General features: G+C 40.2%; 1 protein-coding gene across 1 annotated transcript; it reads right to left on the reverse strand.

The window, feature by feature from the left end:
• Positions 1–239: 239 nt before the first annotated feature.
• On the reverse strand, positions 240–4,925 carry irx1b (iroquois homeobox 1b). Its single transcript, XM_072283018.1, has 4 exons — positions 4,541–4,925; positions 1,163–2,150; positions 858–927; positions 240–648 (listed from the first exon to the last, which is right to left on the reverse strand). The coding sequence occupies exons 1-4, from the start codon at positions 4,766–4,768 to the stop codon at positions 594–596; spliced, it is 1,341 nt and encodes a 446-aa protein (XP_072139119.1). The 5' UTR covers positions 4,769–4,925; the 3' UTR covers positions 240–593.
• Positions 4,926–13,593: the final 8,668 nt, after the last annotated feature.

A 13,593-nucleotide genomic window follows, 5' to 3' on the forward strand; every position in this document is an offset into this window, starting at 1 on the left:
AATCCTGTTAACATCAACAAAAACTGTGACTACGAAAATAATCTCACGTCACCCCCAGCCTCCTCTCTCCCCTCTCTCTTTCTCTCTCTCTCTCTATCTCTCTCTCTCTCGCTCTCTCTCTCTCTCTCTCACACACACACACACACACACACACACACAGTGTTTCATACATTCAGTAACATTTTTCAAAAACTCTGAAATTCCTCCTTTTTTGAAAATTAATATAATTGCCACATAAGATTATAGGGAGCTCGTTCTAGTATCTTTTAGTTTATTAGACAAAAATATATGATTTGACAAGTTCTGCTCACACGCTTATTTACAATTATAATCACTCTATATACATAAAATATTGGACGTGGGAAAATAATTACTAAACCAATAATAATCGCGTCAAGAAACAAAATCAATTAGATTAACACGTGCTGATATGTTACAATGTCAAATAAATCGTTATATATTTGTCAGGCTTCTGAAAGGCTTTTTGCATTGTCCAAATACTGGCAATACAAAAAGATGAAGTAAATGTTCTCTTCCTAAAAATCTTTTTTCAATTTTCTTCTTTCTTTTCGTTTTTGCCCCATGAAACTTTCTCAGACGGAGGAGATTCCTGCTAAAACTCTTGTCCCTTCCTGCTGAGGCCGTGAGCTGAAAGAACAAAAGGACAGAAGTGTCTGAATATGAGATATTGTGCAAATACTTTGTGCCTCCAAGCAAGATTAAAATAAGTTGCATAGTGCTCACAACTTCTCCAAAACCATTTTTCCTTCCTTACAATTAAACAATCATCCTGTTGCATTGCAAAACTGTAGCGAGGACGGCGTCCCTTTTATTTTGGATTAACTCTTAAAACCTACCTTTCGTTTACGGGTTGAAATGATATTTTAATTTGCTGTGATGGAGGTTCGCCTGGAATACAATCTCTATCTGGAAAACAAAAGGAAATAAAACAGTTCAAATCAGTCATCCAACAGGAACGAGAGTTTGGCTTTGAAGTTTGTAAAGTAGGTTCACAGAGAGAAGGGAACCCGGCGGCCCTTCAGATTTTAAGTTTAGTGCGTAATTGGCCGTTACCAGATCCGCTATTAACTGGAAGCTGAATATATATATATATAGTATATTATACATGTGAAGTTGAAGGAGGACGATGAGCGTAAAATACCTGTGTGTTTTGGACTGGGTATATCTGTTGATTTTTCATTGCTTACTGCTCCGAGGGCCGCCGTTAGCACAGTAGACTGTTGCTGCTGCGAATGCTGCGGATGATGGTGGTGGTGGTGATGATTCGCCCCCAGAAACGACCTGACATTTAGCAAAGAGTTCTGGCCCAGGAAAGCACCATTCGTCCAGTTATGAAATTTGCTGATTTGACATGTGTAGAGTCCATGGTTTGAGAGAAAAGCCGGGTGCTGAATGGTCGGCTGCGTGTGGCTGTTTGGCGAAGATTTCTGGGCAATGTCTGGACTGGTCGCAGTCTCTGCCAAGGACCAGATTTTCGGTTTGCTGTGATTTGGGATTAGCAAATTCCCCTGTCCTAATGAAATCCCCCTGGTGCCATTGCTTTCGGCAACACTCCCATCCACTCTGTCCGTCTCTCTTGCTTTGCTTTCAACAGCAGACCCTTGCAAAGTCCGATCGTGCTCGCTCTCCAAGTCCACGTTTTCTCCCTCACCACTGGGGTTCAGTTTTTCATCCTCCTCTCCGTTACTTTGCTCCTCATCGTTTTCATCGATTTTGTCGATATCGATACTCTCCAGGTCAATCTCCTCGTCCTCCTCCTTTTTCTCGTTCTCCCCCTCTGTGTCACTGCCGTAGAGAGTACTGTCGTCTTCTTTATTCCGGGCACCCCAGGTCATCTTGTTCTCCTTCTTGAGCCTCCTCCTGGCGTTGGCGAACCAAGTGGAGACCTGGGTCAGGGTCATCTTGGTGATGATGGCCAGCATGATCTTCTCCCCTTTGGTGGGGTAGGGGTTCTTCCTGTGCTCGTTGAGCCAGGCTTTGAGAGTGCTTGTGCTCTCCCGGGTTGCATTCTTGGGTCTGGCTGGGTCTCCATACTGGAACTGACCATAGGGGTAATAAGCAGGGGCCGCATGGGCTGCAAATGTAGCCGGGTGAACTCCGGGGTTGTCTTTTAATTCGTACTGAGAACCCTGCAACACAAACACAGGGAGTGGGGTGTGGGTGAGGGAGAGAGAAAGAGAAATCAGGGTCGGGGTACTAAAGAACAGACCCATATCACATACCATATGTTGCCCAACACAAATTATTTACACTCAACGTTTGCCACAGGAAGGCACGCAGAAAGTTTCCAGAGTAACGAAGTGTAAAGTTAAGCGACATTTTAAAAAATACACATTTTAAGAGGTATGCACGAAATAAATAGAATTGCCACAACGGTATAACGAAACCAAATGTTAATGACATAACAGAAGTTAATTTAAAATCTCAAAATTAGTGCACGCGAACTACACAAACGTGAAATCTAACTAGCTACGATAAACGCTCAAGTTTTTATATTTGTGAATGAATGAGAGTTTATTAAGGAAATTTATGAACTTTATTTAAGTCCCATATAATCACTTCAATGATGATGAAACATTGATCGTAATTTAAAGATCAGTAGTGCAAACAACTGTTCCTCAACCTTAAGAAATAGTTTATTTAGAGCACCACGCTCGAAATATTAGAAAAGTTGAACTGCCCTTTCATAAACTGCTTGATTTTTCGGGGTAGGAGGAAAATTTCGGCAATCGACTTTGTAATGATAACGCCATTTATTTTAAGGCTGTGTCTGGTGAAAACGTGCGGGAGAAGACATGAGAAATATTAACTTTTGCTCGATTGCTCTTTAGCAGATTAAAAATAACTTATGCCGAATTATTTCGCTTTTTTAAATGCCTGTTTGGTTGGCTGTGTCTCCTTTTCATTTTGGAAAGATTTTTTATGTTAAATTTAAAAGTTGGAAACATGACATCATCCAGTTCTCTCTGAGATGGCCGCAATGTAAACATTGCTAAAGAATGCGGTCATTTTGTGCATCTTTATTATTTCGAAATGCATCACGTATAAGATAGAGACACCACAGGGAATATTTTTTAAAGATTACTGCAAACATCCATTCATTTAAACTTGAAAGTCTCTGTGTTTATTACTCCCCTTCCTCCTGACAAATACTGTACAATAAGTCTTTCACAGGCCTGATTTAATTCTGAATTAGGTACTTTAATTTTAAATGAACGTTGAATTTTCCATATTGTGTGCTACAGTGCAAGGCACTCTAGTCATAAATAATTGCAAATAATCTCAACTGTTTTGGGAAAACAGCATGAATTTAAATCCAACTGCAGTGCGAGCGCTCTGTTCCAAGAGACGATTGAACAAACAGGGCGCCAGGATTAGCATGAAGACAACAGGAAATCTTCATAACTAACTATGGAATCAGTGACCACCGTTCAATATTTTGCAGGTAATTGTTCCGGGCTGATCTCAAAATTCCTCTTGCATTTAATTCTGTCTCGCAGTGAGCTTATGTTATTTCTACCGCAGTGAATTTATACTTAATCCTTATTCCCAGAGGCAAATCTATTGCCCAGATCACCGAATTTGCCTGATTATTTTATTTGTTTGAAGAAGAGATAAGTTTTATATAAAAAAGGAATTGTCTTCGACTGTATTATTTATGCTTACTGTACTAAAATCTGACGCAGCCAAATTTGCAACGATTCTTAATATATTTTTCACGTTTATATATAAGGAAATGGTGGATTTTATTAATTGAGAAACTTTGTAAGTATTTTATTTGTATCGTTTAACAGTGGTGATTATAATAGATTAAACAAATCATATGAAAACATTTCGCTATAATATTATCTGCAGCTCAATAGGATGTGGGGTGCATCCACTCAGTGTGTCGTGTAGATATCAGGTTAATGCAGTACTACATTTGTAATTGCGGATTGCATACATTAACTGCAGACCACAGCGGAACTCACACAACTTCGGCCTACTTTATTTAAAGCGATACCACCATTACAGAATAAACTGAAGACGCAGCTACGTTTAAATCAGTGAATACAATAACAGTTTCAAACGTGTCCGTGCGCGATGCTGACAAAGAAAAACCCTGAAAATATGGGCGGATGAAAGAGACTGCCAAACTTTCCAAAGCCGGCTTCTAATCGTCTCTGCCCACGAGACTTTTGTTCAAATTCGCACTGTTGTCGGCGCTAGCAGTGATTAAACTTTGAATGTCTTAACTTGTGACACTAATAAGGGAAAGCATAATGCTCGCCATGTAATGATACCACGCTTGCCACCGATTGGCGTCAACCGTGTCTCGCTGCTTTAGAAGGTCGGCGTTCTAATTAAAATAATAATTGCAACTGTTTCTAATCTTATGCTTTTTACACATATGGGGATATCCGACCGACAAAGATTTGATCCAGTTTAGTTGTGCAATGGGATTTTATATAAGTATTTATTTTAAACGTTTCGCTCAGAATGTCTGTTCGAAGTGCTGTAAAAGACTGATCGCACTTACCATTTGGGAGAACATGGTGAGATCGGTGGTGTAGGGGAGGAAAGCGCTGTAGTTCTGGGCTGTGTAAGGATTTGCATACATTCCCAACACGGAGGTTACAGCAGCGGCGGGATTAGCCCCAAGCTCGGCTCCTCCTCGGGAAGAAGCCAGCACTCCCTGCCGATCGGCAGCGTAAACAGCCTGGCTCGCACTTAGATACTGAGGGTACCCGAGCTGAGGGAAGGCCATCTCCTAAGAAGGGATCTTCACGAACTCAGAAAATGACACAATGACAAGCAATAAAAACTCGCTTCCGATCGCTTCCAAATCCCGTTTCTTTTTGTCCTGGCCCGCAGAATCTTCCTGTAAGCGATCTGATCGTCAATTCAACTCCAACTGATGCGTCTGCCCATAGGTCCTGGCAGATCCGTAGATATCATTTGAAGTTGATGCTTTGACTGACAGGTTACTTTAGCGGCAAGCCCCTCCTAGTTTGGAACATGTGGCTTCGCACAGTTGGGCCACGTTGTGTTGTGTTGTGTTAAATGTTTTGCATTCGGATCTATTCACTGAAGCACCCACTGGTGTATGACAACCTGTCTACATGATTTTGCAGTTGTCCTACACTGTTTGTTCCCTTCTTAAACGTTTCCGATTCCCCTTTTCTTACACGACTTCTCGGGTTATTTTCTCCCCACCGCTCTCTCCTCACGTCCCCTCCCCTCCACGGAACAAGTGCCAAGAACTCGGTCCCAAGCGCAATATGTTATACACATGCCTAAGGTCGCTGTATAAATAAGACCAATAGGCAAATCTGGAATTGCACAAGAGAGTTCTCAAAAAAAATACTGACAAAAAGTCAAAAGGATATATAATGATCAATTACCCAAAAATTATGGGAAATTTGAGCGTTTAAAATAATGTAAATGCAATGACAGGTCGCATTAATTAGCCGGATAAAAGAGCCAGTAGAATAACAAATACCAGAAAATTAATTATTCATATAGTTTTAAACAGACCAGACCAACAGCGGGTCCGATTTAGCAGCAGGAGTAAGGGCCCAGCCTTTTCTTTATTTTTCATCTCGTGAAGTCTGCATTTGGTTTAGTGCAGTATTTCTCACAACTGTCTCCAGTTTATTTTCTTTTCCCACACTCATCAGGGGCAATACTTTTGGCATGCATCCATAAACGCTGTTTATCATAAATATGATTTAATGACAATAGATGCTGGCAACGTTATTTTTAAAAACATGAATTGCAGTACTTTTGCACAGTTGTTTCTTTCTAAGTGTTTAGCTGTACCTGCCGTGTCTTCAGGTACATCATAAACCAGGGATCATACAGGAGCTTTAATCGACACTAAACTACACTTGGATTTTAAGTGGCTATGTGGCGTGGAAATAACTTGCGATTAATAAAACCAAACAAGTCGATTCTGCAGGCATTTCTGACGTATCCCTCCATTCACTTTGGGTGAAGATACTGCCGAGTTTTGCAGAGCTCGCAGAGTTTGCAGAGTTTAATCCGGGAGATCACAGTAATTTGACACAGGTTGTACGTGTTAAATGTTGAATGCCTTCCAGAGGGCCCTGGCTCTCCTCGACAACTCCCTGAAAATGGATTGTTCCCCGTTGAAGGAGGGATTATTCTCCGCACGAATGAAAACAAATTGCTGTTTAAAAGAGAAAGGTGGAAGCGGTGCGTCATTACATATCTAAACCTGCACCAACTTCTCCGCGCATTTAAGTATATATTTACCCAAGACCCAATGTTTAACTGGAGTTTGCTTGCAACAGCTATTGAAATGTAATATTTTATTGTTGACATCTTGGAGTCTGTGTTACTCTTGCAGCAGGAATTGACCAGGAAATGGTCCCGGTGTCAGTTAATTGAATATTTATTTTGTGTCTTGTGACTTCAGGTTGACATCCCAGATAGATGTCCTCAGTTTCCTGATCTCACCTTAGTCCTGCTCGGAAGTCCGCGTGTAACCTGCAGCCTTTGACATCGGCCCCAAGTTGATTATCCGCAACTTAACTCTGTTGCCCACCCGCAGGGCAACCTTGCCACTTAGTACAACAATCAATCACACGAAAACTCTCTGATGTATCACTTAACAAACTTTCCAGACAGTATCATGGCATTCTAATAACGTTATTATAAAATTAATTACTTCGGTTCTCTCAAATAAGACACTTAACATAGGAGGATAGGCTCTGTACGTATAAAGCAGATCTGTCTTCAACATCTAACTTTTGTCTCGAAATATTGGCTCATCTTTAGTCCAGGAATCAGTAGTTTTAATCCGATACGCCCTCTTTAGTTTGAATGAATTACCGCGGAATGGTATCATTCTGAATTAGAGAGAATCAGTATGTCAGCAAACAGTCGCACCGGAGTTAAATTTAACGCGCCAAAAAATACTGCAATTTGAATGAGTTGTGCTCTGAGGCTGAATGATCTACATAGTAGATGATAAAGTAATGGGAGAATTTGTCGTGAACGCTGCTAGAACCCTGGCAAATGAAGTGGTGCGTCGGACCGCAGGTAATATGGACGCATAGAGTGAAATCAATCTTTGAATAAATCCACCGGGAAAGGGATTTCCACAGATTACTAGATAGTATTTGGGGAACTTTACCTGCCATCGCAGAGAGAGAAAAAAATAATTAAAATCATGTCACTGAGAGTAAATATTTAGGGTAGGTGAATAAACAGCCAACTCCATACCCTATATGCCAACTCAATCCCACTGAGAAGGTTACTAACAAAAAATGTTAATTTTACATTACATTAATTGCTGTTCAAACTTTTTGAAACACTCAAACAATGGTAGCGATTGGCACGTGTTTATCAAATAATGAATAAATTATGTACATTTCCTTATTGATGGAAAAATAATATGGCTGAAATTCAACATCAGAATTGGAAGACTTGTGACTCTAGTCGTTTCTGTTTCAAATCATCACCAGAATGGAAATTGTTGGCACGGTCGAATTGGCCAGTTGACAGAGAATCGCCTTGATGGATCTGGAGTCATGACGGGTAAGGAAGGTAAAATTTCATCCAGAGAAACCGAAAATACTGGAAATCCTCGGTTAGCCGGGCAGCGTCTGTGCAGAGAGGATCACATTTAACATTATAAGCCGATGGCCTTAAGCACCTGAGTATTTCCAGCGTTTTCATTTTTCTTTTGTTTCAGAATTTCAGTATCTATTATTTCGCATTTGCCATGCTTCGTTCCAAATTACATTAGTTAATTAAAGGATTTTAGAACTATTTTATATAGTTTTATGATTACTATTACTGATGCCAGATTTTTTTCTTCAAAAGTCTGGAACTACTTGAATTAAAACCGCCAAATCCTGTGGTGCGTTTCCATTTCGTGCTTCGGATAACCTAAGCACCACACTGCCTTAGTGTTTTTTTTGACTTAGGGCAGCGGTATGCCTGAAAGCAAATGGAGATTAAGTGACCAGGTGAAGCAGACAGCAGATTTATGGTCTGGACGACTCTCAGTTGATTCAATATTACTGTCGGAAGCAAGCAAAAACTAAAGCACAATTTACATAGTCTGAATTAAAGATCTCTTACATAAACTCACAAATCATGCCAACGTTTACACGCGTTCGGAATTATAAGGAATAGACGGTCAAAAGTAAATACTTCATAACTTTGATATGAAACCTAACCCATTTTAAAACTATTTTTAAGAAGTTGTCAGGAGTAAAAAATCTAATCGGATAACTAAAGAAAAAATACACTAATTTTAAAAGCAAATGTGATATTTTTTTCCAGATATTTTATGTACCTTAGGCTGAAAAGACATTTGTGATAGGGACTTTGGGATAGAAATGCGACAGATCCATATCCTGGCGTGATAAACAATATAAGGACAGGCGAAAAAAAAATCAAAGAATGCAAATCAGCAAAAATAAGACAGCCAGTAGCACTGGCTATAAGTCAAGGGTGAACGATCTTCGACTTGGACACAAAACGGTTGTTAACTGTTTAAGCAGAATCCACAGTGATCACCTACATTGGCATCACGCAAAGAAAGGAAACAGCTAACTAGCACTAATCAGGGAAAGAGCATTTACTTGACTGATAGATAAACAGGCAAATGACAGCAATTCATTTATTGAAGATCTAAGTAGCAGATACTCATAAAGACAATTGTGAACACATGGTGTAAAAGAGGTCCCGTCTCTTGAGATTTGAAGCTGTGACTTGCTCAAATGAACTGTAAGTTTGTGAATTACAGAACAAACTATAATTGTGTTTAATGAAATAATTTGTATTAGCCTCGTGAGTCACAGGTCGATTATCTACTGTTTATGTTTTTAGCGTGAGAATTGTACTGTTTAATTGTACCGTTTAAGTTCTCTGGTGAGTGTTGGAGGAGCAGAATCAGAAACAGATTTATTTTCATTGAAATATGTCGTGAAATTTATTGTTTTGCGTCAGGCGGTACAGTGCAATACTTAAAAAATACTACAAAATTTATAAATTGCAGTTATATATAGATAAATAAATCGTGCAAAAAGAGAGCAAAATGTGAGATAGTATTCATGGGTTGGATCATTTTCCATTCCGAATTCTGATGGTGGAGGGGAAGGAGCTATACCTGATAACGTTGAGTGTGTGTCTTCAGGTTCCTATACCTCCTCCCTGATAGCAATACTAAGCAGAGAACATGTCCTGGCCAATATGCAAAATGTATCATATTTACTCACAGTCTCTATGGAAGTGTGGGAAGTATTGTCACAAACTTACTTAAAGAATAAAAGGGTTAGGTGTACAATAATGATGATCCGTTCAACTCTCCGAAACCAACAGTGAGGAAATAGCAAGGTTGAAAACCTGCTAAAATGACCTGAAGCTGGAAAGGGCAACGTTGGAAATCAGAAGAACACATCAGTAGCTGCGGGGACTGGACTGATAACTTGTTGGGAATCATTCTTCGGGGCTGGAGATGGCAGTGACAAAGCGTTCAGCTCAGAAGATGGTGATGACAATGTTGGTGATTGCAAATACCGCAGGTTGAAGATGATAAAGTGATAACGTTTTAGGCAAGACTAGGCTGGTGTGCGTAAATATAGCATTTGTTTAAATTACCTAGAAAAGTAAACATTGTCAACGCAAACAACATTGAAGTTTTTTAAGTACGATGAAGTGGACGATTCTAATGAATCCAAATGGAAAGCAAAGTTGGGAATGTGATGAATAGTGATCAAATAAAATATCTTTTGATGGGTTTGGCAGTGAATAAGAACAATTGAAAACCAGAGAAGCGACGAGGAGTCATGGTTCAGTGATTTTCTGATTAAGCAAGATCATTGCGGTCCTCGAATACATATCAGATCGCCGTCTGCTATGGCTAAGGTTAGCAGTGGAATGGGCCTATTAAAATACTACCGAGATAGTCGAATCCGATACGCGCTTCTGTAGGTAACCCGTTTCATGCCATTTAAGATTATATTTATGCAAGGGAGAAATGATAGTTAATGCGAATGATGGGAGATGCGTAAGGTAACGCTGAGTCCATCTGAGCAATTTGATATACTGTTCCGAATACATTCTGCCTGCAGTGACTGCATCTGAAATGGAGGCTTATGGTAGTTATAAGGAACTAATCTAACCAGCATTTCAAAATCATGCTGCGAGGGAACAGACACTCAAACCTCTTTCCTGCTTTTGATGGGGTTGGTGGACCGTTGGCGGCTCTTCTACATCTCTCCAGTCTGCCGATGCTGTAGCTAGCTCCGGTGTCGGATCCTGATTTACAGCCCTCGTTAAACGCTCATTAATACGTTTCACACTTTTACAGCAACCATTGGTGACAGCTCGTAAGAGACATTTAACGAGAGCTCTTTCTGCCCCGTCTCGAAAAACGCGAGCAAATGCATTAGGTTTGAAATGAGGGGCGCACTTTCCTACCTCGTCTCTACCACCCCATCCTCTCCCCAATCGTTCACTTTTACCCATTCAACGAACGTTACCTGTCTGGAGTTTAACGCCAAATTTGCTACCCCACTCTGCCCTTCTGGTGCCGGAATTTTAGTCAATAATGTCGATTTTGACATTTTACTTTTAATCTACTTTTAATCAAAATAAGTGGAAGGTGCGTGCTGCGAAGTCTATCGCGCGTAAATATCGGTCTTTGCAAACACTAACTAGTGAGAGTATTAAAACACTACTCCACTCACTTCTTCGCAGCATTCCCCATCCATCTCCCAAACACACAAACACGCGCTCTAGTGCAAAGCTGAGTCACGCCAGCAAGATATAATTTTAACTGCTGATGAAACGTTCCGATAAACGATTTAAAAAAAATTCCAACTAATTAAGTAATAATTAATGAGGGGTTGTGAAGTTATTTGTGAATACAAACTGTAAGCACACCTTTCTCTTCCAATCAGACTGCAGTAAATGAACCATGGAATTACTTAATTACCATTAGCCATGTGAGGGGTTTCCCCCCATGGTTTGTAATTTAGTGTCACTATAATTTGGCTCGAGGCGTCGACACAATTGCTCTCGCCAGCTGCAGTTGTGTGTCACTTTAGTTCTTCATTGTCCTGGAGGGCTGTGTCTGTGCATTTTTAAATTTGTTTGCGCTTGTACGCGGCAATCAATTCAGTCTGGAAAAAGAGCTGTATAGTAAATTCCTATAGTACAGGTGAACCTCCTCTGTAACAGATTCCATCCGAGCACTCTACAAATGCGCAGCTACTTTGCAAATGAGGCCAGTGAATGCAATTCAGCCAGGCTGTCAACTTGAAACAGCCAGGAGGTAGGAGATCAAAGCAGTAAGTGGGAGTCTACACTCTTCAAATTACCCTTTCGCCCACCCAACCCCCTGCTGTCACCTTCTTTGCCCTCCACCGCCCCCTCCTCCTGTCTTCTAATTCTATTGTGGACTTCCCAACAAGTTGCACAGTCTAAACCCACGTGCGGTACTGCAACCTGTCCCAATTCGCAATGGAAACCCAGATAAGTTTTCTATAGGAAGGAGTTAAATACGCTGCGAAGCCTTAAACCATAACTTTCCGCTGCTCAACGAGATCCAATTTTATCAAGTTTAGCACAGGTTTTTAGCGAATTCAATATAATGGCTTTAAATTAAGTGGAAGTGCAGAGCAGGCAGAACGTGTTTTATTTAATGAAGAGTTTACCGGGTAGATTCATTTCTTCAAACGATTCCAGATCAATCATGCTGATGCCTTCGTCATTCAGGTTATACCCCCGCTACCCCATCTCCATCTACCCCTCTCCCTTCCAACCCCAGTACCGATTCCATCTAAAGCAGCTGTAAATAAAGATACACAACCCTTCACAGCGCAGCAGCAGCCTGTGCTTAATAGGAACATTATTTTCTCCGCCAAGTTACTTTTTTTAAAAAAAACCTTCCTCTCAGTATATTTGGAACATCTAAAAAATAGAAGTCTCTATTCTCAGATTCCCATGCATGACCCATATATCTGCCATTTCAGGGAGTATAGTCAGACAGAGTAACATTCCTGATCCAGCTGACTGTACTAATTTACTGCTCTTATAAAATAGATATTGTGTCCTCTGATGCATCCATGTGTTGCTGATCTGCTAGAAATTTATTGCCCTATCTATGATAAATCTTGCTGACTCCCTAGATTTGCGCAATAAAAAAAAGAAACAGATACACTGGAGCGAATACCAGAAATTTAGGTAAAATATTAAATATTAAGCAGCCAATCTTCCTTAAACTCATTAAGAGTTAGCATTGCAAGATGACCCCAGGAATGATGAGTTGCGAACGGGTTAAAGTAAACTCGACACTGTCGTCGTCGCTATTTATGTTGAGTGATTCTCTTCCGACGGTGTCTAAGGTCACCGATTATGTGCCAGCCGAGCCCTCTCTATGTTATATATGCTTTATTCTGCACGATATTGACTATCTTTGCTTTGCCAACTCTCTCTCACGTCCCAGTCTATCCGTTTAATACGGTGTATATTAACCGTGAAATTATTAATGCAATGGCTAAAGATATGCTGAGTCGACTTGGAGCACTCCACCGAAAATCAATCCAAAATGTATCCTTAACATTTCTCCGGATATCAGTGGAATGTCCGGGATATCAGAAAATGATGTTGACAGACTTCATAATGAAATGCTCTTTCATGGATGGAAATAGGAACCATTGGAATACTGTGCATGCATAAGAGTGAAATGCTAGGTTGAACAGTCTTACGCGATGTTTCCAAAACCTGCTTGAAGAAATGCAAGAGTACTTTACACGCTGCAGCTCACATTGTCTATGGATATACAATAGGGGGGTGGGGGGGGGAGGAACATTGTTTCCCAATGCAATTCATGGGAGGGTGAGTGTGAGGTATCCATCTCGTGAACAAACACAATAAAACGATTAGTAAGGCCAAAGCGCCCAGAGTATGATTCTGCTATTGCAAAAGCGCGCAACGAAAGCCTGAAATTGATAGGCAGAAATTGGATAATCAAATGGGATCTATCTATCTATCTCTTTCTACCTATTGTATTTATATATATATATATATATATATATATATATATAATATACACACACACACACATTACTACTCTATATAATATATAAATCAATAGATGGATAGATAAACAGATACATAGATGACTACATTATATACAGTGTATAATGATGTAGTTTGTTGCAGGCCGGGAGGAATAATACATCAGTGATGGAATACTAACGTCCTGCAATAACCTATCCACCTCTAGCTGTGCGAATAAGCTAAATTCCTCGGAAATTTTGATATGACAAGTTATTTCGCGACGACTCTAGCAAGTGAAAACTTTTGAGCAGTCGGTGTGGGTTCAAGAGAGAATGGGAAAGACTTTCTGGAGGTGGAGTTACTTTCTGGATTTGCCATGACCAATGGCTTTTCGCGAGAGTTTTGTTAAAGTTTGATGTGTGTTATGTTATGCTTTCGTTTTTTAACCGGTGAGAGATGTTTGATTGACAATTCACATTTATGTATAGCGGACCCACAATAGAAGTTGGCATCTTGTATATAGGTGTTAAATTTGAAGACTGTTTA

This window comes from Mobula birostris, chromosome 19, assembly GCF_030028105.1.
Source record: "Mobula birostris isolate sMobBir1 chromosome 19, sMobBir1.hap1, whole genome shotgun sequence".
NCBI classification, from domain to species: domain Eukaryota; kingdom Metazoa; phylum Chordata; class Chondrichthyes; order Myliobatiformes; family Myliobatidae; genus Mobula; species Mobula birostris.

What these genes read in the sequence shown, in the direction of transcription:
- irx1b (XM_072283018.1), bottom strand. Translation starts at nt 4,768, where the DNA reads ATGGCCTTCCCTCAGCTCGGGTACCCTCAGTATCTAAGTGCGAGCCAG. An exon ending in ACCCAGTCCAAAACACACAG is followed by an intron (nt 928 to 1,162) that starts GTATTTTACGCT and finishes TTTGTTTTCCAG; the next exon opens with ATAGAGATTGTATTCCAGGC. An exon ending in TTTCAACCCGTAAACGAAAG is followed by an intron (nt 649 to 857) that starts GTAGGTTTTAAG and finishes TTGTTCTTTCAG; the next exon opens with CTCACGGCCTCAGCAGGAAG.